Consider the following 25,058-nt stretch of genomic DNA (forward strand, 5'->3'; position numbering starts at 1 on the left):
TTACAACATTGTATATGTTCTAGTATATAATATATTGTATAACATATCGTATATTTATATATAATATATGGAATATATATGATATATAATATTTCTTTAATGGCTATAGGTTGCCATACTTGATCTTAGCCAAAAGGCCAAGAAGTGATATATAGGTTGCCAAATATAAAGCCTACTGTCAGATATGGGATCCCTCCCCTCAACTTTTTAGTCAAAAGATACAGGCTATTGGCATTACTCTTGGGTATTCACTAGAACTTGATAGTTTAGACCCTACTGGTGAATATATAAGAACCATAAAAGATGGAGAAATTAACTTGCTTTTGAACAGGTACAACAGTGACGTGAATCCACAGGGGTAACCAACTGATTTCTGGTTGATTCAGGCACCCTCACTCCACAGGGGGAACCATGCCCAGTAGAGTAAATCTCACCAAGAACCCATGGTTGATAGGAATCTCACGGTTCCTGGAGGTTAGCCTGCCACGAGTATTCTGCTAACTCTGTGTAGGACCAAGCTGCTCTCTACCTATCTACCTCTACACCCATGGGTTGCTGCAGCTCTCAGACACCAGCTGAGACATTTCTTTCTTCCGTGGGCAGTGGTTAACTCAGAAACTCACAACTGGTCTACATGCAGAGAAGAAGCATCAGGGGAGCCCTCATCGATACGTGGGACATCTGCAGCACACCCTCACCATGGGGCTCAGGGACCACTTCAGAATAGAGGGTGACAAGACTAAGAGTCAGAGGAGGGGGAGGGCCAGAGCAAAATGGACATGACGGGACCACTGTACTCCTGAACTCAAAGTATTTGTGGCTACCTGTACAAGACCTTTGCAAGATAAAGCCAATAACATGGTAGCACAAAAGGGGATAGGAACTACGGACAGGTAATGTCTTCTGGGAAAGGAGAGTTGGTTTCCTTAAAGGGTGTGGCCCCCAGTGGGCTCACAGTGCTCTAGTGGATGGCCCCACACCCAGGAGTACATGATCAGCACAAACTGAACTCCTTAAATTATTTAGAAAGGAAAGAGGACATGAGGTTGAGGTGAGAGGGTGGAGAAATGGAAGAGGGGAGAGGAAGAACAAATATGATTAAAATACATTGTATGAATCTCTCAATTAAGAAAAGATTATATTTGTGAAGGAATACCCGTGAGATGGAAGTCTGAACTATAGAAATGATGGTTCACAAAGCTCACGTATGTAAGCACGAAGTTAGACTTTCATCAGTCCTCACCTACCATAATTCCTAAACCGAGAAAACCACTTATCAAGTGTGAATAAAAACCGTACTCTATTGTTTCCTAATTTTATGAAATGAGGATATTGCTAGTTTGGGACATTAACATTATCTGCCCAGATAGCAGACTTTAGAAGTAAATAGTTTCAAAGCCCATGTATTATGACTTATTCTCTAATTATGATCTATGAATTGAGACAATCTAAGCTCTTGAAAATTATTTATACATTTAAAAGACAGATTATTAATACATCTGAGTTTATTTTGGGGGAGTTTAAGCTTGAAAATTTTTGTAACATTGCTAACTATAAATAAAGTTTCCTTTAAATTTTGAAAAAAAAGAAAAAGAAAAACCGTATCCTAAATCTTTTCTATATCGTAGACTAGAGTCTTGTGGCTTAATGGAAAGAAAAAAAAAATAAGAATTTTCACATCGACAGCAGCCCAAATCCCATGATTGTTATAATTGTCCAGGTATTTAAAAATAATATAACAGTGATGTTATTTTCTTTGTTTAAAAAGGGTTTCCCTTCATTTCACATTCTTATTTATATTTTTAATAAGCAGAAGACTAAACAGAAGCATAAACATGGCATTGTCCTAGGCGTTTTTGCCATTATTTTGCAAATATTTGAAAAAAAAAGTATCTTCATTATTTAGTTGTTTTTAATTATATGAAACAATAGACACCAGTGACCAAGAGAGTAAAAAACATATATATGAGATAAAAATCTATAAAATTACCTGTCAGTTTGCATCACCCAAAATAACTGTCTCCACACAAGACAATCAGAGTTAAAAATTGAATCCTACGGGAAAGCATCTACTGTAAGTTACAAAAAGACGAAACAGACTGGTAAGACATTTCCCCAGAGCACTTACGGTTTTTTCTCTCCACTACTAGGAATGAAGGCTTTGCCTAGGTTCTTTTTGGCTTCTGCCATCATATACCGTCTCCTCACTTGATTCAAATTCACGTAGCCTTCCCCTTCAAAAATCCTTGTAAACTGGGAATCGAAGTATCCTGCCTGGAGATTGGACATTTCTTTGGTTCCCCCAGGTAGCATCTGTCTATTTTTGCTTGCAGCCTCATTAAAGGGTCCTTCAAAGATAAAGAGAATTATAACCTTGACTTCAATCCTAATTAAAGGGAATTAAAACAAAAACAATGAGCCAATTAAACGTTTGCACTGGTAAAACACTAAAAACCTCTGCATGACCAGCAACTGTGATACAAAATCTAAGAAGTTTTCTTGAAATTGTCTGAACATTTGGGCTGAAGTGGGTTTTTGTCTGTTTTTGTTGTTGTTGTTGTTGTTTTTAAACTTGGTTATTTTGTTGTTGCTAGGTTTTGTTGTTGTTTGTTTTGTTTTTGAGACAGGGTTTCTCTGTGTAGCACCAGCGCTCCTGGTACTCTCTCTGTAGACCAGACTGGTCTTGAACTCAGAGACCTGTCTGCCTCTGCTTCTGGAAGCAGCTAGGATTATAAGCATGCACCATCACACAGAGGTGGGGTGACGTATTAAACACTCTGAACCTCAGAGCCGAAAGAAACCTTAAAAGGTAATCTAGCCCACAGAAGCAATCCTCTCCTCCGTGTATTAAACAGCTTGAAGTGATGATGCTGACAGCCATGCCCGAGGGGTGGGGGGGGTGGGGGTGGGGGGGCAGCAAACACCTCTAATCCTAGAACTCAGGAACTAGAGACAGGTGGATCTCGAGTTCCAGACCATCCTGGTTAACAGTGAGTTCCAGGACAGCCAGGGCTACACAGACGATACCTGTCTCTGCTTAGGGGCCCATGTTGCCTAAGAGCCCAGAACAGTCCCAGCACTTACTTTTTAAATAAACACATGAAACAGCCCAACCTCTGCCTTGATGGTAAACTTCCAACCGTCATATTTGCACAACAAAATAGCATAGTCCAGAAATTTGTTTAAAGGTTGCTTTCTTGTGAATAGGTAGATTTTCATAATTTGAATCTTGAAGGCCTTAACTTCCTAAAGGCAAAGGTTTTTGTTTTGTTTTTGTTTTTGTTTTTGTTTTTTAAGTGTATACCTGCAGCTACTGAAATGTGAATTGACTTTGGTAATTTAAATTTTTGTTTGTTTTTAGTAAACCAGTTTTTGGTTGCTGTTTCTTTTGCATTTTATTTATTTGTTTGTTTGAAACAGGGTCTCACTATGTGTTCCTGGTTGGCTTGGATTTTCAAATGTAGACTAGACTGGCCTTGAAGTCATAGTGATCCACCCATCTCTTGTTAACTTAATGTTTCTTTCTTTTTTATTTTTCAAAGGTTGGGCACATGGCCTCACATTCTACCATGGAAACATCTGAATGAGTCTTTTTTTCCTGTGCTTCGTTACCCATTTCCCTTTACAGGTGGTGATATTAATTGTGTTACACAGAGAATGTGCAGACACGGTCATGGATGCTGCACACCCCTTTCTCTCTGTTAATGCTTAGCATAATGCATGCATTATTCTGTACCTTGTTTTTCTAGTTAATCATTTGCTTGGGACATATCAGTTAACTTTTTGATATACAAAACCTTAACTGAGATTTTGAAAGTATATATTTATGTTTCTTTTTCTTGAAACTGGTTGTTCTACAGTCCAAGCAGGCTTGAAACTCCCAATCTTTCTGCCTCCAACCTCCCAAGTACTAGGATTATTTTAATGGACCACCACACTCAGCTATTTTAGATTTTGTATTATGGCTTTTCTTGAAATCTTTCAGATGCTCAATTAGCATTTTGTTTCTCAGGCAAGTGATAATGGAGACCCTTTGAGGATTCAAACGCTTTTTATACACTAGCGTCCCTAGAGAAATGGCTCGGAGGTTAACAACACTTGTTCTGGCAGAGGACCTGAATTCAGCTCCCAGAACTTGAGTATCCAGGAAATCTGATATCCCCTCAAGAGCTTCATGTACCCCAAGTACACATTTGGCACACATACATACATACATGTGGCCAAGTACACATTAAATAAACAATTGAAAAAAATTAAACAGCTAAATAGCCACTATTCTAGAAGAAAGTTACCATGGAAAGAAATAGAGTTACCCATGAAGAATATACAAAGCTGGGGCCAGAGAGATGCCTGAGTGGTTGGAGCCCTTGTTTCCTCATATCCACATGGAAGCTAACCACATGGAAGTTAACCAACTGTAACTCCAGTTCAAGGAGATCCCATACCCTCTTCCAGCCTCCTCAGACACAGTGCATATATATGGTACAATGGCACACATGCAGACAATACACTCGCACACATAAAATAAAAATAAATAAATAATTTTTTTAATAAATGAAAGTAAAGAAGCCCTGTAAAATGAGCTTCTCACTCTCATAAAATTAAGTTCTTCCTAAATCTGCTGCAATATCACAAGTTGTCACAATATCAACATTAGAACTCAATGCTCTAAAATATGTGCCATTAAAAATAAATATTGCCAGGCATGATTGGCACACACTTTTGATCTCAGCACTCTTGTGGCAGAGGTAGGTGTATCTCTGTGAGTTCAAGGCATACCAATTCCAGGACAGCCAGATACATATATATGTCTCTCTCTGTCTCTCTGTCTCTCTCTCTTGTGTGTGTGTGTGTGTGTGTGTGTGTGTGTGAGAGAGAGAGAGAGAGAGAGAGAAAGAGAGCGAGAGAGAGAGAGAGAGAGAGAGAGAGACACACACACACACACACAGATTGAATACGGTTGGCCTAAGGAGTATACTAGTAGGAGGTGTGACCTGGTTGGAGTAGGTGTGGCCTTGTTGGAGGAAGTGTGTCTTCCTGGGTGTGGGCTTTAGGTCCCTCACCTTAGCTTCCTAGAAGTCAGCTTCTCCTATTTGTCTTTGTAACAAGATGTAGACCTCTCAGCTCCTCCTGTTCCATGCCTGCCTGGACGCTGCCATGCTCCCACCTTGATGATAATGGACTGAACCTCTGAACCTGTAAGCCAGCCCCAATTAAATATCATCCTTATAGAGAGTTGCCTTGGTCATGGTGTCTGCTCACAGCAGTAAAACCCTAAGACAATATGTATGTAATTAAAAATTTTGTATTGGAAATATATGCTATTTGAGTATTTAAAAATACCAAAGGTACTCACGATTAAATGGTGACACATATTTGTCGCCCACAGTGATGTATTCCATCTCACTGAAGAGGCCAATCCTCTCCATATCTGTTTTTCCACCTTCCATCGGCATGATTGCTTCTTGGGGTGGTAACTTCACAAAGGTTCTTAGATCTTCTTTTGCAGCAAAATCCTACTTTACACTGAAAACTACAGGAAATTATTTTTAGTGAAAAGAATGACTATTAAATGTCAAACTATTTGACGTTATTTTAAGTCTCTGGATTGGTTGGTTGGTTCACATATTTTACATACTCCCACAACCCTCATCAGATTGGTTTGTGCATAGCCTTTGTGAGACCAAAGTAGGAACAATAGACTTTGCAGGTTAAGGTTTCTATTTGTAGTGAAAGAATAAGTTCCTGTTTGTCCTGTGTTAAGGGCTTCCAAGCTGAGATTTCTATTTGAAATTAAGGATAGGTCCCTTTTACTTAGATATGATGTACACTGCGAAATGTCTTTCAACCTACACTAAAATTGCTACCAGATTCACATGATGTAACCTTGTTCCTTCCCTGTCATTGTTTTTTTGTTTTTACGCTATTAGCCGGTGAACACTTTCTCCTATAAGAAGGACCATTAATGGGGCCGCGGGCAAGGAGTACTCTCTGAATCCCGACTTAGAGTGGGACAGCCAGCAGGCTAGTACAGGGCACACCCCCAAAATAGAGGTTGCTTTAACTGGACAATCATGGATTTGTTCTCTTCTCCTCGAGATTCTCAGGTTTAATGCCTTCCCAAGCTTCATTAGCAGTCCTCTAACGTTCGTGATGTAGGCACCCTTTATTTTCCCCAATGAACTGATGGCTCCACAAGCTCCACAACTGGGAACCATGGTCTGAGTTAGAATCCTCTTCAACACGTTCTTGAGGCAAATATGCCCAGACTGGAATGGAACTCCTGGAATCAAGGAAGCTTCTGGGCTAGCCTCCAGAGTGGCTTGAACGCCAACGCCCCTTTATTTATTATCATTGTAGCCCCAGCGCTGACAAGGGCAGTGCCTTCAACTTTATCCCGACCTTAAACTCTGAAGTAAAACTTACGAAGCATTCATTCACACATTTAAGAAATGCTTTGGCGACCCTCTCCTTCTGGTCAGGTAGAAGTAGGAAAAGAGACTTTAAAGGCATAAATCATGATTTATAATGAAGTAGACACGAAAATCATGGAATTTTACCCAAGTAGAATATGGCAAGTTCCCTTCAAAACGTTTGGATAAGAAGGTCCTTCTGTTATAGCCTTGTCCTCTACATCCTTGCAATTTACTCAACAAATCCTTTCCTATGCCAAGGGGGGAAAAAGTTTGGCTAAAAGGATGAAGCTGCAGAAAATAAATGAACCGATTGCCTAAGTTATTCCCTCTAGGGGAAAAGGTAGCTTGAAGTAGGCAGGTAGCTAAGGAAAACCCATGTCTGCGAGGCCGAGTCACCTCTCCAAAAGGCACCTAATCCTACAACCAGGATCAGACGGACCCTGCTCCAGCCGGGGATCACTCCACTGCGGAGCTCGAGGAGCTCGGGGCCACGCTCCTGTGCCCGGGCTTGAGCCTCTGGCACAGCTGCAGAGGCGCGCGCGCCTCACAGTTCCGTAAGCTGCAGCTGGCGCTTGTTAGGCCGCGTTGCCGAGGGAACGGGAAAACCCATTCCCAACAAGCTCCTGGAGGCCCTCGGAACAGTAGAGTCAGCACAGCACCTCTGCAAAGATGGATGAAAGACTCTAGAATACAAAAGTCTCAGCCAATAAAATCTCTCGAAACTAAGCCTTCGGTTTTCCCCGCCATCGGCGAATAGTTTCCGTGTGGTACGCTCCATGATGGTTGATGCGAGGCATTCTGGGAGTTGTAGTCCTTATTCTGGAGCCCCGCCTTCTGCGGGAGTAACATCACTTCCGGGACGACCCCTGGCTCTCACGAAGTAGGTGTTCTTGCCATCGCTAGTGGTTCCTGGTAAGTGATTCTGGTTGTCAGTAACCTCCCGGTATTTACCCCCCGGAGGACTTAGGCAACCGTTAGAAGAATGGCTCCAGGCCCCTAAAAGGAGCTGCTCCTGAGGGGGGCCAAAGATCGCGGTGCAAAATTGCCTCATTTGGATCTCTTGCGCGATCTGGTCACTAGCAGCACCCAGTCACGCGACTCTCCGGTCAGTCAGTGCATCTTGACAGTAAGGCCCCATTTGTCGTATTTGAAAGCTATGTAAAAGAACTTTTGATTTTGAAAAGATCTTTTAAGCAGGCCTAACTTCCTGAAAACGGTCTGCTCCCTTCGCCTACGTGGCACAGCGTTCTCCAGCGTTTCCTGTCTCCCAGCTCAGCCAGGTCCTGCTTCTGCACCGTAGATGATTATCTTCTTCTGCTTTACACCCAGAGCTTTCTCTCTGAACCCAACTCATAAATCTAGTCAGCTGCTTCCACTTAAATAGATCATTCAGACTCAGCAGTTACAGAGCTGGCTCAACATTTCCTGTTCTCCCCTCACTCTTCCTTCAGAATGCCCATCTCTGCTGATAACCCAGCTCACCGCTCCTTGCGCCCACCAAACCCTTGACAAACTTGCTTCAGCTCAAGAACATACAGCCAATAATCAAATCTGGCTTCTACTTTATTAACTACTGTATTAACAGCCTCTTTAGCATCCTTGACCTTTGTCCTTGCTATCATCCAGTTGGGTCATAGTCTAAGTGATCTTTTACTTTGGCTTTAGGACAGAGACTCACAAACCCAGGCTGCCCTTGAACTGGCTATGCAGTCAGGAATGACTTTGAAGTCCAGATCCTCCTGCCTCCACCTCCCAAGTGTTGAGATTACAGTCATATACCACCGCATCAGCCTTCCTATATGTTCTTTTAAAACAGACCTGTAGCAGTTGGTTACTACGCTTGGAATGGGCATACAGACATAAGAATACCTCTTTCCTTTGGAAATATTAAGGGCTTGCCCTTCGGATATCAGATTAAATATTGCATCTTCATAGAGGATCTTGATTTGAAAACCTAAAGAGACCCTGGCACTTCCACAAATGATTGCTTAAGGGATTGTCATAACAACCCTGGAAAGTACCCTCCAAATTTACAGAAGAGAATAGGCACGAGTGATTGCGTTAACCAGAAATCATACAATAAGTACCTGAGCGAAAACTTACTCTTGCTTATCTTTTCAATCTTCAATTTATGTAACTAATTTTCTTACTCAAATAGTAGTATTATTCTCAATTTATCAAATTTCTTGCTGGTAAGTCTCACAGTATTTTCCAGTTTTGAGTGGTTTGGTTTTTTTATGATAAGCAACAGGAAAATAAACAGATGCATTATGTGTTAAACTTTTTATTGTTTGCTTAGAATGAATTTCGTGGAGTGAAATTAGGACATGTGGTGTAATCTTTGAATAGGTTACAGTGCATATAATAAATAAAAGCTGTCACTCTTGCAGAGATGTGACAAGAAATTTACAAAATAAAAAACTGCAATGGTACCTACTTTATAATGTTCTGACAGTCAAAGGTAATATATGCCCGATATATTACCTTTCAATCAAAGGTAATATATGCCCGATATTCAGTCATGTAATGCAGTAGATATCAGTACTTGCTCATTTGTTTCAGAATAGGGTTTGTCATAGTTAGGGTTTCATTGCTGTGAACAGACATCATGACCGAGGCAACTCTTATAAGGACAGCATTTAATCGGGGCTGGCTTACAGGTTCAGAGGTTCAGTCCATTATCATCAAGGTGGGAGCATGGCAGCATCAAGGCAGGCTTGGTGCAGGAGGAGCTGAGAGTTCTACATCTTCATCTGAAGGCAACTAGCAGAATATTGGCCCCCATGCAGCTAGGATGAGGGTCTTAAAACCCACGCCCACAGTGACACACCTACTCCAACAAGGCCACACCTCATAATGGTGCCATGCCCCGGAGCCAAGTGTATAGAAACCATCACAGGGTTCCTCTGTGTTAGTGTCTTTTGGGTTGCTGTAATAAGACACCATGCACATGACTTATGGTTCCAGAGTTAGTGCCTGTGGCGGTGAAGCAGAGGTGTGTCATGGTGAAGCCTTGGAGCAGCAAATGAGAGCTCACATCCTGATCCACAAGCAGGAGGCTGAGAGCATAGTAGGATGGCGGTGGGCGGTGTCTGAAGCCCCAAAGCCAGCCTCCACCACACGCCTCCTGATCCTTCCCAAACAGTTCCATCAGCTTAGGCCCAAGAATTTCGTCCTGAGCCTCTGGGGTTCATTCTCATTCAAAGAACCACAAGTTCTTCAATGTTCAAGACATATTTTAAGAACTGGATAAAATCTTTGAGAACTTTCCTGAAGACAACCCATGCCCCCCATACATACACACACATATGCACACACACTATAATACAGGTCTTTTGTTATATATTCATTTGCTACCTGAAACTCAACATATGGATCCAAGTTTAGAACTGCTAGTTGCTTCCATTTTGCAGATGCTTTTTTCTCTGTCAGTGGCGACCGTTGTCTAAGCCAAGTAAATTGTGTCTCGCACACTCTCTAGCTCTGTGCTTTTCTCATTGCTACCATTAGGCCCACATCCCTGTATCTAATGGTGTATTTTCTAAATGTGAAATCACCATTGGACCTTTCCGATGATGAGTTCTTCCAGCGTATCACCATCAGTAGTTCCTTTCCTCCCGTTGGCTTAGCCACAGTCTCTCAGCACATTAGGCTCAGTGTTCTTGACATTTTTTTTTAAAGAATTATTTGTTTATCTTATGTATATGAGTGCACTGTTGCTGTCTTCAGACACACCAGAAGAGGGCATCAGATCCCATTACAGATGATCTTGAGCCATCATGTGGATGCTGTGAGTTGAACTCAGGACCTCTGGGAGAGCAGTCATTGCTCTTAATCGCTGAGCTATCTCTCCAGCCCTCTCATGTCATGTTCGAAACTAGTTTTTTTTTTTACCACCAATGTTTCATGTTGTTGCTAAATGCATTGATTCTGAACCTCTTTCACTGTAATCACCATGAAAGGAAGCAGGGAAGGCTTTTACATATTCTTGTGCCTAGGCAGCCTTATGCAGTCCCAGAATTAGGAGGCATTGGCCTCCTAAGTGTCCCTAGATGATTTCAGTATGAGATTAAGGTTTGAAAACTTGTTTTAAAAGAATCTACAGGCATTGCTGTGTATTCATACATAAGGAATTAACTCATGAAATAAGTAGAAGAATCTAGTTTAATGCCATATCCTGACTGAGGTATATTCTAACTCATATGAAGATGAGTTTGTTTTGCATTTCAAGGGAATTGTGGTTTTCTTTGTTCTAGGTGGTTTCCTAAAACTATGATCTATGGATATACTCTTCAGAATAAGAGGTGGCTTCGATCTGGCTTTTCAGCTAGCACCACCTAAAGGTATGTCTTCCAAATCAACTTTTATCATAGAATTTATAGTGATCTATATTAAGAATCTTTCCATTTTTCCAAGAAAAATGAGTTACTGAGATAAGAAAAATAAAATCAAATTAAATGGGATTCAATTGAATTATATTCTAATTCCCTTAGCAGCCCACAGGGCACCTCTGTGTAAATTAGAAGATGTAACCTTCCTTTTGAACCTTTAGGGCTGTCTTGAAGAAAATTGTCACGCAATGTAAATACAGTTCTTGAAACTCTATGTTGCAGAGTTGTAATTGTGTGTTACCCGTGTTCTGACATGAAACTACTTTAAATACTATAGTCTATTGGAATGTTAGAAGGAATTCAGAGGGAAATAAAAAATCAGCATGATTTGAATGAAGCAAATTCCAGGATGTCTTCTAGCTTTTGGCTGAGGCTGATGGCAAGCCCCGAGATGAAGGGTGTCCAGGGAGGAGTGCGGGAAGTCAGGGCTGACGTGTGGTACTCTTGAGACACTGCTGCACCATCGGGTTCAGATTTTCAATAAACACTTTGTTGAATCTGAAACATAAGGGAGTATAGCAGAACAGGAGATAGGAAACATGAGGTCAGAAGGGCAGCAGCTAACTCCCTCCCTGAGGATAGATGATGTCAGTTTTGAAAAGGATGTCTGTGATGTTTTGAGCCACAGATGTTGGAAGGTATGGAGTGAGAGGCAAAGGGACGGGAGGACTGCAGAGAAGGGCGGGGGCTTCTTTTGGAGGCAATGAAAGTTTTATAATGACTATTAGAAAAAAGTAGTGGATGTAAATTTTTTATAGAAATTTACTAAAAGCCATTGTGTGGAATTTATGGTCTCATAACCCAAAAGATAGAGAGGCTAAAATTGTGACAGTGGTTGAAAAATAGGGAGGGTGTCTGAGAGTCATGTGTCCTGTCTTCTACTTTTGTCTCATGTATAAAAACCTTCGTGTTGGAAGTTCACTGTCTTTCTAACTTCTGTACTGCACATCTAGAAATGTTTATCAAGAACGCACTGAGACAGGTGTTGAGTGACCTGACTGCCAAGCTCTCTTCAGATGCCCTTGTGTTCAGAATTTGCAACAGCTCCGTGTACCTATGGCCGAACAGTGACACGAACACGGGGGAGCTGACGGACAGCTCTGCCTGTAAGAACGTAGTGCACTTCATTCAGTGAGTGTTCAAAGAGTTTCTGGGAATACTCTCCAAGTATCATATCGTACTTGTAAATGTCTCTGTATATCAAAATTTTAGATTTGATCAAGAAGAGGATACAAGGCGAAAATTCATTAAAAGGAAAGACAAAAAGTTAACTGACACGGTAAGCAAATTTTGTTTTTACTGCTGATAAAAAAAAAAAAAAAGATTAAATTCTTGAATTTGGAGCTAAGTGAGATGTGGCTGATACTTAGTCCTGCCCTCCGAGAATATTGAGGCCTAGAAATGTTACATGGTTGTTTTATATTTCTAAGCTTTTTTGGTTGCAATGTATAGTTTTGACAGTTTTATTTTACTTTGCTCCTGCGAAAGCAAAACATAGTTTTGTCATTACCACTGCAGTGTTTTTCTAGGCTGGACAGGAGGCAGTAACTAACCCACTAAATATAAATATGAAAGTGGTAAGACTTCTTTTCTCAGGAATGTGATAAAGTACTCTGACCAAACTAACTTAAGAGAGTTTATTTAGCTGGTGGGGTGGGGGTGGGGGGTAAGTCAAGGCAGCAGGAACGAGATGCAGCTGGTTAGAATGCATCTCTGCTGCTTGGGTCCCTTTATGGACACGGTCCGGGCCAGGTCGGGGAATGGCGCTGTCTCAGTGAACCTTTCCAGATCACCCCAAGCATTCCCAGAGCATCTCCCAGGTGATGGTAGATTCTCAGTCTGCAGTGAGCACTACCGTAGACACCTTTAGGAAGCACAGTGGGAGGTACTGGACCTAACTGGATATGGCATAACTAGTTCCTTCCTTGAGTAGACATGGGAGGTGGGTGTTGCGTTTGCTCTCTGTTTCTTTAATAAACCCCCTGACCAAAAGTAAAACCCCATGGCCACTTGGGGTTGGAGGTTATTGGGTTTACAGGTCTCCATCACAGACTTTCACTGAGGGAAGGCTGAGTAGAAATGGAAAGGGGAGGTAGGGAAGACAGCTGCTTACCGGCTTGCTCCTGGCTCCTGCTCAGTCAGCTTTCTCATACTACCCAGAACCACCCGCCCAGGGAGGGTTACCCACAGTGGCCTGGGCCCTCCAACATCAACTGTCAGTGAAGAAAATACCCGAAAGCCAGTCTAATGGAGGCAACCCTCCAGTCGGGTTTCCTGTTTCTGTCTGTATCCAGTTGGCAGCAAAGATCGGCCTACGTGTTGAGGAAGATGAGTTCAGTTTGGCTTCTGTTGAAGACGCCGCTGAGATATACTGATAAGCTGAGTTTTACACACATGTACAAAAATAAAAACATGGCTTAGAGATAATGGTTTCAGTTATTAAAAGGAGTTTACCCTTTGAAGAGTGTTATGGTAAATCTCCAACCCAGTCATGCCCTGGCAAGGAAAACACAACTCAAAAAATCTGAATACAAGCTATTTACCTAGACTGGGCAGATTTCCCACTACACGACCATCTTTCCCATCTATGAGGCCCTTTATAACTTGTAGTGTCTCCAAGCCAGGTGCTTCTGCTTCTCTCCCTCTCCCAAAACCTTCTGCTTCTCCTCTCTTCTTCTCCAAAATCCCCTTTCTCTCCTTCTCACCCCAAACCTCCTTCTCTTCCTGCCCAATCACCGGCTCTGGCCTTTATTTATAAATTAAGTTGGAAGCAGGTTTACAGGAACTCACCTGAGTGCTCACTCAGTCCTCGGTCCCAGCCCGTCCCTCACAGGAGAACGGAATTAGCCTCAGATACAGTTAGCCCAGGGCTCTCCGCAGCCAAGGAGTGCGCGGCAGTGTAGACTGTAGTGTGCTCTCCAATGTGGCTTCATTTTGTGCTTGCTTCTGCTTAGGTCCGATTATCGTTAGCTGGCATATTATAGAGTTATGTTATGTCCTAGCATATCATATTAACCACGCAGTGCTTCCGATGTGCTCTACGTTGGTGAGGCTGGCATTTTTATCAGCTGCTTGTGGTACTTGCCATTTTTATACACTGTAAAAAACACTGTGCTTTCTGTTATGTCTAATACCACAGGGAAAGATAGTATGAGCCCGCAGGCACACCTCATCACATTTTACCCACCTTCCCCTAACCCTAACCTTCTGTGGTTAGAACCGAGTTCCAGGTGTACTTCCCACAGCTCAAGGAAGCCACCAAACACGGGACCACTGATGGCAATATTAATCTAAGGATTGAGAGACAGAGATTTCTCTAAGTCTGACATTTCTGTGCACAAACAAGCTTTCCTCTTTTCTTTTTAGTGTATTGTATATCTACTTCCTTTCTTAGGTAGAGATGGAAGGTGGAGACTTATGGAGTAGATTTCAATCTGATGCTGTCATTAATTATTTTGGGTTTTTTTTTTAAAGACTTTGTTTTATTTTTTTTAATTGTGTGTATGTGTGTGTGTGTATATGTGTGTGTAGCTTTGTGTGTGTGAGTCCAGGTGTCCTTGGAGACATGAGGCATCTGATCTCTCTGGAGATGGAGTTACAGGTGACAGTAAACTACCCAGTGTGAGTTCTGGAAACTGAACTCCAGTCCTCTGCAACAGCAGCAGTTGACCTTAACCTTAAGCAGGGCTGAGCAGTCTCTCTCTAGCCCGCATTGTTAGCTGCTCTGACATCCACGTTTCCCAAGAATTGGTTAATACAAGCTTCTTCAAGATGATTCCGGTATGCTTTTGAAATTGTCTTTTAGGTGCTCTGTACTTTCGTCCATAAATTATCCCAGATGTGTCTTTCCCAGTTCCAGTTTGGTCAGCCATTCTCTTTGGAGAATATAAACATATATATGTTTATATATACATACAGGCATATATATATATATATATATATATATATATATATATATATATATACATGCTTACCTGCATAATTTTATTTCTACATCCAGTTTCACTTCAGCTTCACAAAGTTCATAACTAATCTGGGTGAGAAGCCATATTAGTTCTGCTAGTCTGCTAATTTGTTCAGTACACAGAATATAATTTCAAAATGTTCCTATACCAAGAGTGTAAGTATTTTGGTGTGGTGCTTTTTGCTTGATGGGCTTGTTGTTTTGAGACAGGGACTCACCATACAACTCTGGTTGGCTTGGAACTTGATAAATTGATCAGGCTGGCCTCAAACTTAAAAATCCACCTGCTGAACAATTTTATTTGTAGTTTTTGTTTGGTTTTGTTTTTCTTTAGGTCTGGGCAAAGAAGGGAAAAATAGCATACTAACCCAGTGAGCTGTGCACATAGCTCTATGCTAATAAACACATGGACAATCTGACTCCATCTTTACTTAGCAGTTACTCTAGATTCATGCAGATTACTTTGAAGCAGAAAGGGATTTCTTATAATTACTAACTTTATATATCCTTTAAAACTCCACCCTTTATATTCAGTCTTTAATATTCCACAAGTTGACTCTTACTATCTGTCTGTATAGCAACAAATAGTAAATATAGATCTCATGCTGGAAATATCGACCCCTCTGGGAGCTGTAACCCCCATCATTGAAAGGGAAAATGAAGAACACCACTACATTAATATGAGCTTGCCAATTGATGCGGTTGTATCTGTTGCTCCAGAAGAAACGTGGGGAAAGTAGGTATTTTTTTATAGTATTATTGCCACATTTAAATGCGGACCTTTCTATAAAGTAGTCATAACTCAGTTTTTTTTAAGAATCATATACAAAATATAAGCTGTTTTTTGTTGTGATATAGTTCTTGTTATCAACCTAAGAGTCATTGAGAAATATTTATTTGGAAGAAGTGGGATCGCATGCTGAAACCAAGAAGGCTTCCCTTTACCCACCCAGAGCAAACACAGTTACTTTGACTTTGCATAATATAGACTTTGCTTGACAAGCCTCATGAGTAAAAGTGTTTACTCCACTCAGGGCATATCAGCTAAGCATCATTTTAGCTGCTATACCTTTCGTTAATTCACTTAAATGTCTTCTCCTACAGAGTGCGCAAACTTCTAGTGGATGCAATTCTCAATCAACTAGTTGATGTGGAAAAATGCATCTTGAGATATATGAAAGGAACATCTATTGTGGTTCCCGAGCCACTGCACTTTCTATTGCCAGGGAAAAAGAATCTTGTTACAGTTTTATATCCATCGGGAATCCCAGATGATCAGCTACAAGCCTATCGAAAGGTAAACGCAGATCGTTATTATTAGAAAAAAGAGTTTCCTTCATTTTGTGCTTAATTATAATTTGCAATAAATGTAAATTTTGTGGTTTAACTTAAAAGTATAGAAATGCACTAATTTCTTTCATGAATTGTTTTTGTAATGCAAGCATGCTAGTTTAGTATAGCATGTAACACCTTAATTTCAGCTGCTCAGGGTGACTCATATAATTATGAAATTTTATCATTTTCTATAGTGAAAAGTAGACATGAAAAGATGCTTACAAGCCTAGAGTAGCCAATGGATGTTAAGACATTCCCTTCCTTTTCCCTCTGTTCCTCCCATATTGTGAGAAAGACTACAGCAGCCCAGGGGAAGGGGGAGTCCATGCCGATTGTGATTGTATATGGTAATGCCACAAATGAGCTTATTTAAGTTTCAGTAGAGAAACTTTAGAGAGACCTGTCCAGCATTTAAAGAAATGAGACTTAGCAACAGAAGGACTGGTTTTTAGAATCTAACTTTTGGACCAGTGACTTTGCCTGGCACTCATTAAATTATGTCCTAAACTCTGCTCCTAAGAATTAATAACAGGAACCCTCTCTACTGTTCCAAAAGCTGGAGATAAATTGATTTTTCAGATACTGCATAAACTAACCTGTCAGAACCATGAGAGTATGTTGGAGATTGCCCAGACATTGTAGAATAAGTATTGTATGTTTTATGCTGTTGAGAAAATGGCACATTATAGACATTGATCAGTGTTTCCATTCATGGCATCCTGGTGGTTTGTCAATCACTAACTTCTCTGTATTTAATAACTTCACCTTAGGTGCCTAAAGTATCATAAACATGGTTTTCCAAACTCCTTTGATATATCATTTTGAATTATAATTTCTGATTTACAAAAATCCCAATTCTAGCAAGTAACTTCACATTTCTATCTTCCCTTCTGGTTCCTACCAGTGGATTATAACTTGGTCTCAGTTTATTTATCCATTGACTTTAATGAATTAAGTCATGTTTTTAAAACTTATACCCAATATATTTTTCCACTTAAAATTCTCAAGTTTGACTATATTAACTAAAAATCTAAAATTGTCGTCTTTGTCTATTGATTCTGATTTTATTTAGGAGTTACATGATCTCTTCGATCTGCCTCATGACAGACCTTATTTCAAAAGGATTAATGCTTATCACTTTCCAGATGAACTATATAAAGATGGCTATATCAGAAACCCACATACTTATCTGAGTCCACCTAACATAGAGGGTAGTATGGTGAGTCTAACTAGTTTTCATGAGTTGATTAATCGATGTGATTCATTGTTTTGGATTGGTTCCACAAGATACATTTTTGAGAATTAATTCATATTGTATGTCATCCCTAAAAAATTATCACTTGTCTTTTTTAAGCCTTTAAGAGCTCATTTAAGGAGCCAGGGGTGGTGGTGTATACCTTTAAATCCAGCATTTGGGAGGCAGAGGCAGGTGGATCTCTGAGTTCGAGGTCAGCCTGGTCTACATAGCCAGTTCCTGGAGAAGTCCTGTAAAAAACAAAGCAAAAAAATAAAAGAAAAAGACCTCATTTAAGATAGCTGCAATTAGTGGGTGAGAGATGGCTTAGTAGTTAAAAGTGTTGCTGCTCTTCCATAGGACATGAGTTCAGTGTGCAGCACCTGCGTACCCACGTCAAACAACTCATAGTTCAGTGTGCAGCACCTGCGTACCCACGTCAAGCAACTCATAGTTCAGTGTGCAGCACCTGCGTACCCACGTCAAGCAACTCATAGTTCAGTGTGCAGCACCTGCGTACCCACGTCAAACAACTCATAGTTCAGTGTGCAGCACCTGCGTACCCACGTCAAACAACTCATAGTTCAGTGTGCAGCACCTGCGTACCCACGTCAAACAACTCATAGTTCAGTGTGCAGCACCTGCGTACCCACGTCAAACAACTCATAGTTCAGTGTGCAGCACCTGCGTACCCATGTCAAGCAACTCATAGTTCAGTGTGCAGCACCTGCGTACCCATGTCAAGCAACTCATAGTTCAGTGTGCAGCACCTGCGTACCCATGTCAAACAACTCATAGTTCAGTGTGCAGCACCTGCGTACCCATGTCAAACAACTCATAGTTCAGTGTGCAGCACCTGCGTACCCACGTCAAGCAACTCATAGTTCAGTGTGCAGCACCTGCGTACCCATGTCAAGCAACTCATAGTTCAGTGTGCAGCACCTGCGTACCCATGTCAAACAACTCATAGTTCAGTGTGCAGCACCTGCGTACCCACGTCAAGCAACTCATAGTTCAGTGTGCAGCACCTGCGTACCCACGTCAAACAACTCATAGTTCAGTGTGCAGCACCTGCGTACCCACGTCAAACAACTCATAGTTCAGTGTGCAGCACCTGCGTACCCACGTCAAACAACTCATAGTTCAGTGTGCAGCACCTGCGTACCCACGTCAAGCAACTCATAGTTCAGTGTGCAGCACCTGCGTACCCACGTCAAGCAACTCAGAGTTCAGTGTGCAGCACCTGCGTACCCACGTCAAGCAACTCATAACAGTTGGCTACTGCAGCTCTAGGAGATCTTAGGCTGGTGTCCAGCTCCAGCACACACACACACACACACACACACACACACACATTAGTCGAGTGGTAGCATACATGGCTTTAATCTTAGCAAGTTCCAGGCTAGCCAGGGAGACCCTGCCTCAGACAAGATAGCAGTAATTAATGATATAAAAGGTTTATGAATAGAGACTATTTGCTACACATCTCTTACTAACATAACATCCTCTGATTCCTCTAAAGGTTTGTTCCTTTCTTCTCATTCTGCAGCTGACAGATCATGCTAATTAAGGTCTTCCCAAACCACAGTATGGACAAGGCGAAGTTGCTTGACCTCCTATACTATACAGCATGTATCTGGTTACAAAGATAGACTGTAAAAGTAGCTTAGATAGCTGGATTGGCACAGGGTGAGGACAGACATTAAATTAAGGATACATGAAGGCCACTAAAGAGAATCTCAGTGTCTTCCAAGAGAGGGAGCACAGGAACAGCAAGGCCTCGTAGAAACAGCAGCACAGTGACTGGAGCTGGTACAGGCTCTCCAGAGGCCTGGCAGGCTCCTGGCTGGCATGCAGCTGTTTTCTCGGTGTCAGCTCCTGGCTGCCCTGTCTCTCCTGTCAGCTTCTGCCTTCTGTATCTGCATTGTTTCAGTTGTGTAGAACCACTTCCTCTGCATCTTTGACCTGTTCTGCTTGCATCCTTTGCAACTTGATCCTCTGCTCCGACTGCTGAGTTTACTGTGCACGTCTCAATTGACATTCCAAAGAAATTGTGATTTGCCATTCTCTCAGTACCCGGTGAGGGTCTGGGAGCTTTGCAAGGAAATGAATCAAAGAGATGCCCGCCATTGTATGTATATTTGTGAATCAGCATTAGAGGTGTTAATTGACTTCACTGACTTTGAGAAGACAAGGAAATCTCAGCAAACTATTGTTAAAATCTTGCTCTGTCACAGAGTCATGGGTTAGGAAGTGGAGTTTATAATGTCAGCAAAACTCTAAGTAGATCTCTACAAGTTCCTGACTTAAGTATTTTTCTCTCAAACTAGTTTTAGAACTCCTCCATGGTATGGCATCCTGTTGTTTATTTTAAATTCTTAATGGTTCCTTTAAAAATGCCTGGAGATTGTAAAGTGCTAGGTGCATGCTGATTGATTTTTGGCAATAAAACAGGCCCGGCCTGTATATATCGAACACACGCATATCCACACATTGATGGATAAACACACCGCTTTTCACAGCATAGCAAATGAGAAGCTATGAGTTTCTATTTAGTTAAAAAACAGAACATTACTGATGTCTATGCTTCTGTGTCTACTCACTACCTCCTCAAGATAATCTCAGGTAAATAACGTACACAGCCTCCATATATGACTGTTATACATCTGTGCATTCAGCCAAACCTAGTTCAAAATTATTTGAAGAAAAAAAAGTCTGCACTGAATACATAGATTCTTGCCTTGCCTTTATTTCCTAGAAAATACAGTGGTCATTTATATAGTATTTTCATTGTTTTTATCTGTGATAGGTGATCTAGAGTTGTTTAAAATACAAGGGAGGATATGCATGGGTTATTAAAATATGCTATGCCATTTTTCATAAAGAGCCTAAGTATCCAAGGTTTTATACTCCACTGAGTCCTGGGACAGATTTCTAAGTCTACTAAAGGGCCATTGCACAGAGACACATTCTTCCTTCTCTCTCCTACTTTTAAGAGCTTCATGTGTATGTGTTTATATAAGGTATACATCACTTTAGCAATATTTGTTTCATTTTGAGGTGTGCTGTGCATTCTTGCCTGCTGAGCCATCTCTCCAGCCCCTTTGGGAATATTCTTAATAGCATTCAGTTTTGTTAGTGTTTATGAGATGATTTTGCTTTCCTGGGTCATATTTACCTAGGTAAAAATCTACCGTTGTATGTATAGTGTTCTGAAACTTGCTTTTTCACTCAACATTCTGTATCTAAAATTTATTCTGTCTCATTCTTGTTTATAGAAAATATTTCATCTCAATCCAGGGCTTCTACCCCACCTTTGGTCATTCAGGTCTGGAATAAAAGACACACGTGGCCTTCATGTTTATAAGCCTTTATTAGCACTAATGCTGGGCAGATATCTACCCTCTCTGCTATTACAATCTATTTCCTGTTGATAACCCTGAGTTATTACTTACTGCGTTTCATCAGGGCTGATCTTAATCCAGTTGGCCAGCCCTCGTGGCCATGTGTTCTTGATCCCAGCCCGTGGTATCTTTCTCCTCTCTCCACCTCCTCTCTCTCCCTCCATACCTGCCTCCCTCTCAAGCCTCCAGTCCCGCCTTCCCCTCCACCGCCCAACCCCAGACTCTGGCCTTTCCTTGACCAGTTAAACCGGGGAGGAGGTTCACCTGGCATCTCTTGAGTGATGGAGCCAGTGTGAGCATTAGAATACAAGCAGCATCAGGCCAGCCACTACCACTCTGCTTAGTTAGCTTGATTCCTGTGTGATAAACATTTGAATAATTTTTCCAGATATTTTTTGTGATTTTAGGCAGTCTTTTATGAACATTCCCATTAGTGTGTCTGGTGCATATGTATGTGAACAATTGAAAACATTTTTTTTCATTTTGACTCTTTCTTTCTTCCCCCAAACCATTTCAGAGGAAGCTATAAACTTCATGTTCCCCTAAACACGTAATCTGATCTCCTAGCAACAGTGGATTTGCATATAATCGTCATATTGTCATATAATCCAGTTTACCAAAATCATTGACATTCTTATTTACGGCTGGATTCAATCTGATATTTTATGAAGACTCTTTTCATCTCTATTTATAACTGATATTTCCTTATAATTCTCTCTCTCTCTTTCTTTCTCTCTCTCTCTCTCTCTCTCTCTCTCTCTCTCTCTCTCTCTTTGGTTTTTATAAGACAGGGTTTCTCTGTGTAGCCCTGGCTGTCCTGGAACACACTTTGTAGACCAGGCTGGCCTCGAACTCAGAAATCTGCCGCCTGCCTCTGCCTCCCAAGTGCTGGGTATAATTTTCTCTTAATTAAAAAAAAAAAATGTATCAGTGATCTACAGCCTAAATGAGTTAGGGAATGTTCCATCTTTTCAATTTCTAGAGTTTATATATGGTTGGTATGTTGTTTTCTTGATCATTTGAAAAACAACCTGGACTTAGCATTTTGTTTGTGAGAAAATTCTTTAAGAGATTTTTTTTGACAAAAATATTTATTTCTCAATATTTTGAGAGGACAGAACTTTTTATGTTTCAGGAATGACTTTATGTGATTTTTTTAGTAGTAGTGATGGTAGTATTGAAAGAGAGTCTCATACTATAGCTCTGGCTGGTCTCAAGTTCATGGCAAGCATATTATCTGACTCCTGAAAGCTGTGTGTTACCATGCAATTTTTAACATATCCCAAATAAGTATAAAATACAGATAATAAAAACTGTGTTTACCTTGTTGATCTTGAGAAAATAGTAAATGAATTAATATTTGCAAGATACTTTCCATAGGGCTTAATGTTTGTTGCCTGATCGCCAAGTCATAGATTCTATAGTATAGATAACAAGACAAAGGGTATTACTAAATGCTCTAGACAATGACAACACAGGTGAGTAGCAAGTCTTGGATTTGTACATGATGCATGTAAATCCAGAATCCACTCCAGAATGGCATGAAGTGTCACACATTGTATTTTTTCTTTAAGAGATTTTGTGTGTGTGTGTGTGTGTGTGTGTGTGTGTGTGCATATGCACATATGCACATGTGTGAAGGTGGCTGTGGAAGCCAGAGGTGCTGGATCCCTCTCAGATTGTGAGCTGCCTGATGTGGGTGCTGGGAACCGAGCCCAGGCCCTCTGCAGGAGTGGTGTGCATTCTTGCCTGCTGAGCCATCTCTCCAGCCCCTTTGGGAATATTCTTAATAGCATTCAGTTTTGTTAGTGTTTATGAGATGATTTTGCTTTCCTGGGTCATATTTACCTAGGTTTTGATTCCTGATATAATTATATTTTCTTTTTATTGCTTTGTGAGTTTTTCCTTTCTTTAACAGTTGTCCTCATTGACCCCCCTTTATAACTTTGGTTTTCTGTCTCACTAATTTTGAAGTTTACTTTGTTTCTCTGATTTAATATGTTTATTCTAACTTCTGAAATTGGAACTTAGCCTGTTGTTAATCTTTCTTATTTCCTGTTGTCGAGTTTTAAATTTTAGATAGAACAGTACTTTTGTTATATCTGTAACTTTAATTTGAAAGATTTTTGTTTTATTCACATTTAAGTATTTTTATATTTACATATGATACTTCAGACTTTTAGAAAATTATTTAATGTCCTAACATATACCTGAATTTTCCCTTTTCTTACTAGTTTATGACCATTGTTAGAATTTCTAAAGCAGAAGTTTGCTCAAGCATCTAAAACCTGTATTTGTTATGAAAGCTGTGGCGGAGAGCTGTGATTGACAGCTGTGATGGACAGCTGTGACTGACAGATGATGGGTAGCTGCAGACAGTAGAAATGTGTCTGGAAGTCCAAAACTAATATCACTTGATAGAACGAAAGCATTCCAGGGCCATCCCCCTGCACAGGACCGTGAGGGCGGGACCATCCCTCATTTCCTCGGAGTTAGGCACTGGCTAGCTGGCTGTGCCCGCACCACTAGGAGCTGAGTCCTCTTGTTCCGCTGTGATAAAACACATATGTTGGAGATTAGGATGTAGATACTGTAGGGAGCAGCTAGTTTTCTTCCTACCGAGGTGGTCTAATTATACATTTTTAGTTTATCCTTTGTCAGCTTATTGCCTAATTGTCTTGTGAGTGCCCTTTCTTTCCCCCATGACTCTGTGGACAACAGGATATTCACTGTTAGACACTACAGCTTCCACTTTTTGTCCTTTTGTGGGGGATCTTTACAAGGATGCCGGGCAGGTATGAGTGGGATTGAGGTGCATGATGTGAAATTCACAAAGAATCAATAAAATAAATTTAAAAATGTTTTGTCATAAAAACGTTCACTTTAAGGAACTTACTATGAGGAAGTCCCTATTTTAAGCATTAGGTTTTTTCGGGGTTTGTTTGTTTGTTTGTTTGTTTGTTTGTTTTTCAAGACAGGGTTTCTATGTGTAACCCTGGCTGTCCTGGAACTCACTCTGTAGACCAGGCTGGCCTTGAACTCAGAAATCTGCCTGCATCTGCCTCCCAAGTGCTGGTATTAAAGGCATGTGCCACCACAGCCCAACTGTTTTAAGCATTAGTAACACACACACTTCAGTGGCAGGGTTATAATCCTCAGAACCATCCTTCCTGTGTCCGTCTGTCGTGCAGTGCCTGCCTCTGTTTGCTTATGCATTCCTGTAGTCTTTCCTTCCCTCAGCAGCATCTTCTCAGCAGCAGCATGGCTATCAGCTGTGTGTCCTGCCTTTCCTGGAAGCTGGGGCTTAGAAATATTTGAATAACGTGCTTATATTTGAATAACATAGGCTTACTGGTCCACATGCTGGTGTGGTGTCATTGAAAAATATAATTAGTTATATTTGAAATAACTATGACTTTGAAACTTAAATACGTACATGCATGCATACACGAAGGCAGGAGAGAGTTGGTAGCCACAACAAAGGGGAGGTGGGGAGACACGAGCGTGCCATTTTTAAGTAGACTGCGATGGAAGGCTTGTGGTATTTGAAGAGAGACTGAAATGAAGACAGGGGTCATGCTGTAAAATTAATTGGGAAAAGGCTATTTCCAGTCAAGAAGATCATAAGCCTTCATGATCAGATAACCATGAGCATATTTTAAACTAAACTAAATTAATAAAAAGGGCCGTGTGGGAACTGGCATTGTTGATCCCAGAACACATATTGTCCTCGGCTGATTTCTGTGTAGGTCCACTGGTAAGGACTCTGGACTTACAGGAAAAAGCCAAGATTATAATGCTAAGCCACTGTTCTGTGAAGGTATTTCCATAAGGGTCTAAAGCCGTGGTCCTCAACCTTGCTCATGCTATGACACCTCATGTTGTGGTGATGCCCCCAACCATTGAATTATTTTTGTCGTTACTTCTTAACTGTGATTTTGCTACTGTTATGAATTGTAATGTAAATATCTGTGTTTTCCGATGGTTTTAGGCAACCCCTAAGGGGTTGCAACACACAGGTTGCAAACGACTGACCAGTGAAAAGTAAAAGTCCAGTTCTCAAAGCAGTTAGCACGACTCGGGCGTTTGTACACGGTGTGCACCGTGTCTCTAACATTTTACCACACTTCTTCTCTCTTTAGATTTCTGTGGTCCAGGGCACCTATGCTTATCATCACTATATGCAGGACCGGATAGATGACAACGGCTGGGGCTGTGCTTATAGGTCCCTACAGACCATCTGCTCATGGTTCAGACATCAGGGCTACACAGAAAGGTCCATTCCAACACACAGGGAGATTCAGCAGGTAAGCA

At 41.1% G+C, this 25,058-nt stretch overlaps 2 protein-coding genes and 1 long non-coding RNA gene across 6 annotated transcripts in view; 1 reads left to right on the top strand and 2 right to left on the bottom strand.

The window, feature by feature from the left end:
• The window catches only part of C18H4orf47 (chromosome 18 C4orf47 homolog), a 22,871-nt gene extending 15,620 nt beyond the window's left edge, over nucleotides 1–7,251 (bottom strand). The window contains exons 1-2 of the mRNA XM_052162045.1: nucleotides 5,357–7,251; nucleotides 2,129–2,348 (exon numbers count right to left, since the gene is read on the bottom strand). Of these exons, the coding sequence (XP_052018005.1) occupies nucleotides 2,129–2,348; nucleotides 5,357–5,456 (320 nt within the window). The 5' untranslated portion in view covers nucleotides 5,457–7,251. The remainder of the gene's footprint in view (nucleotides 1–2,128; nucleotides 2,349–5,356) is intronic.
• Ufsp2 (UFM1 specific peptidase 2) overlaps nucleotides 7,248–25,058 on the top strand; it is a 22,929-nt gene continuing 5,118 nt past the window's right edge. Inside the window, exons 1-8 of one of the 2 annotated variants that reach the window (XM_052162043.1) lie at nucleotides 7,248–7,328; nucleotides 10,673–10,759; nucleotides 11,761–11,938; nucleotides 12,020–12,086; nucleotides 15,350–15,507; nucleotides 15,876–16,068; nucleotides 17,179–17,325; nucleotides 24,887–25,051. In XM_052162043.1, the coding sequence (XP_052018003.1) occupies nucleotides 10,696–10,759; nucleotides 11,761–11,938; nucleotides 12,020–12,086; nucleotides 15,350–15,507; nucleotides 15,876–16,068; nucleotides 17,179–17,325; nucleotides 24,887–25,051 (972 nt within the window). In that variant the 5' untranslated portion in view covers nucleotides 7,248–7,328; nucleotides 10,673–10,695. The remainder of the gene's footprint in view (nucleotides 7,329–10,672; nucleotides 10,760–11,760; nucleotides 11,939–12,019; nucleotides 12,087–15,349; nucleotides 15,508–15,875; nucleotides 16,069–17,178; nucleotides 17,326–24,886; nucleotides 25,052–25,058) is intronic. The other variant, XM_052162044.1, reaches the window with a different exon arrangement.
• On the bottom strand, nucleotides 17,694–18,652 carry LOC127668431 (uncharacterized). 3 transcript variants are annotated; one of them, XR_007974105.1, is made up of 3 exons: nucleotides 18,584–18,652; nucleotides 18,369–18,540; nucleotides 17,694–18,024 (listed from the first exon to the last, which is right to left on the bottom strand). It is a non-coding gene; the product is annotated as an uncharacterized LOC127668431 (long non-coding RNA). The 3 variants fall into 3 exon arrangements; XR_007974106.1 differs by adding an exon at nucleotides 18,197–18,239 and having other exon boundaries at nucleotides 17,694–17,981; nucleotides 18,326–18,650; XR_007974104.1 differs by adding an exon at nucleotides 18,197–18,239 and having other exon boundaries at nucleotides 18,326–18,650.

The sequence above is a fragment of the Apodemus sylvaticus genome, chromosome 18 (genome assembly GCF_947179515.1).
Source record: "Apodemus sylvaticus chromosome 18, mApoSyl1.1, whole genome shotgun sequence".
In the NCBI taxonomy this organism is placed as follows: Eukaryota; Metazoa; Chordata; class Mammalia; order Rodentia; family Muridae; genus Apodemus; species Apodemus sylvaticus.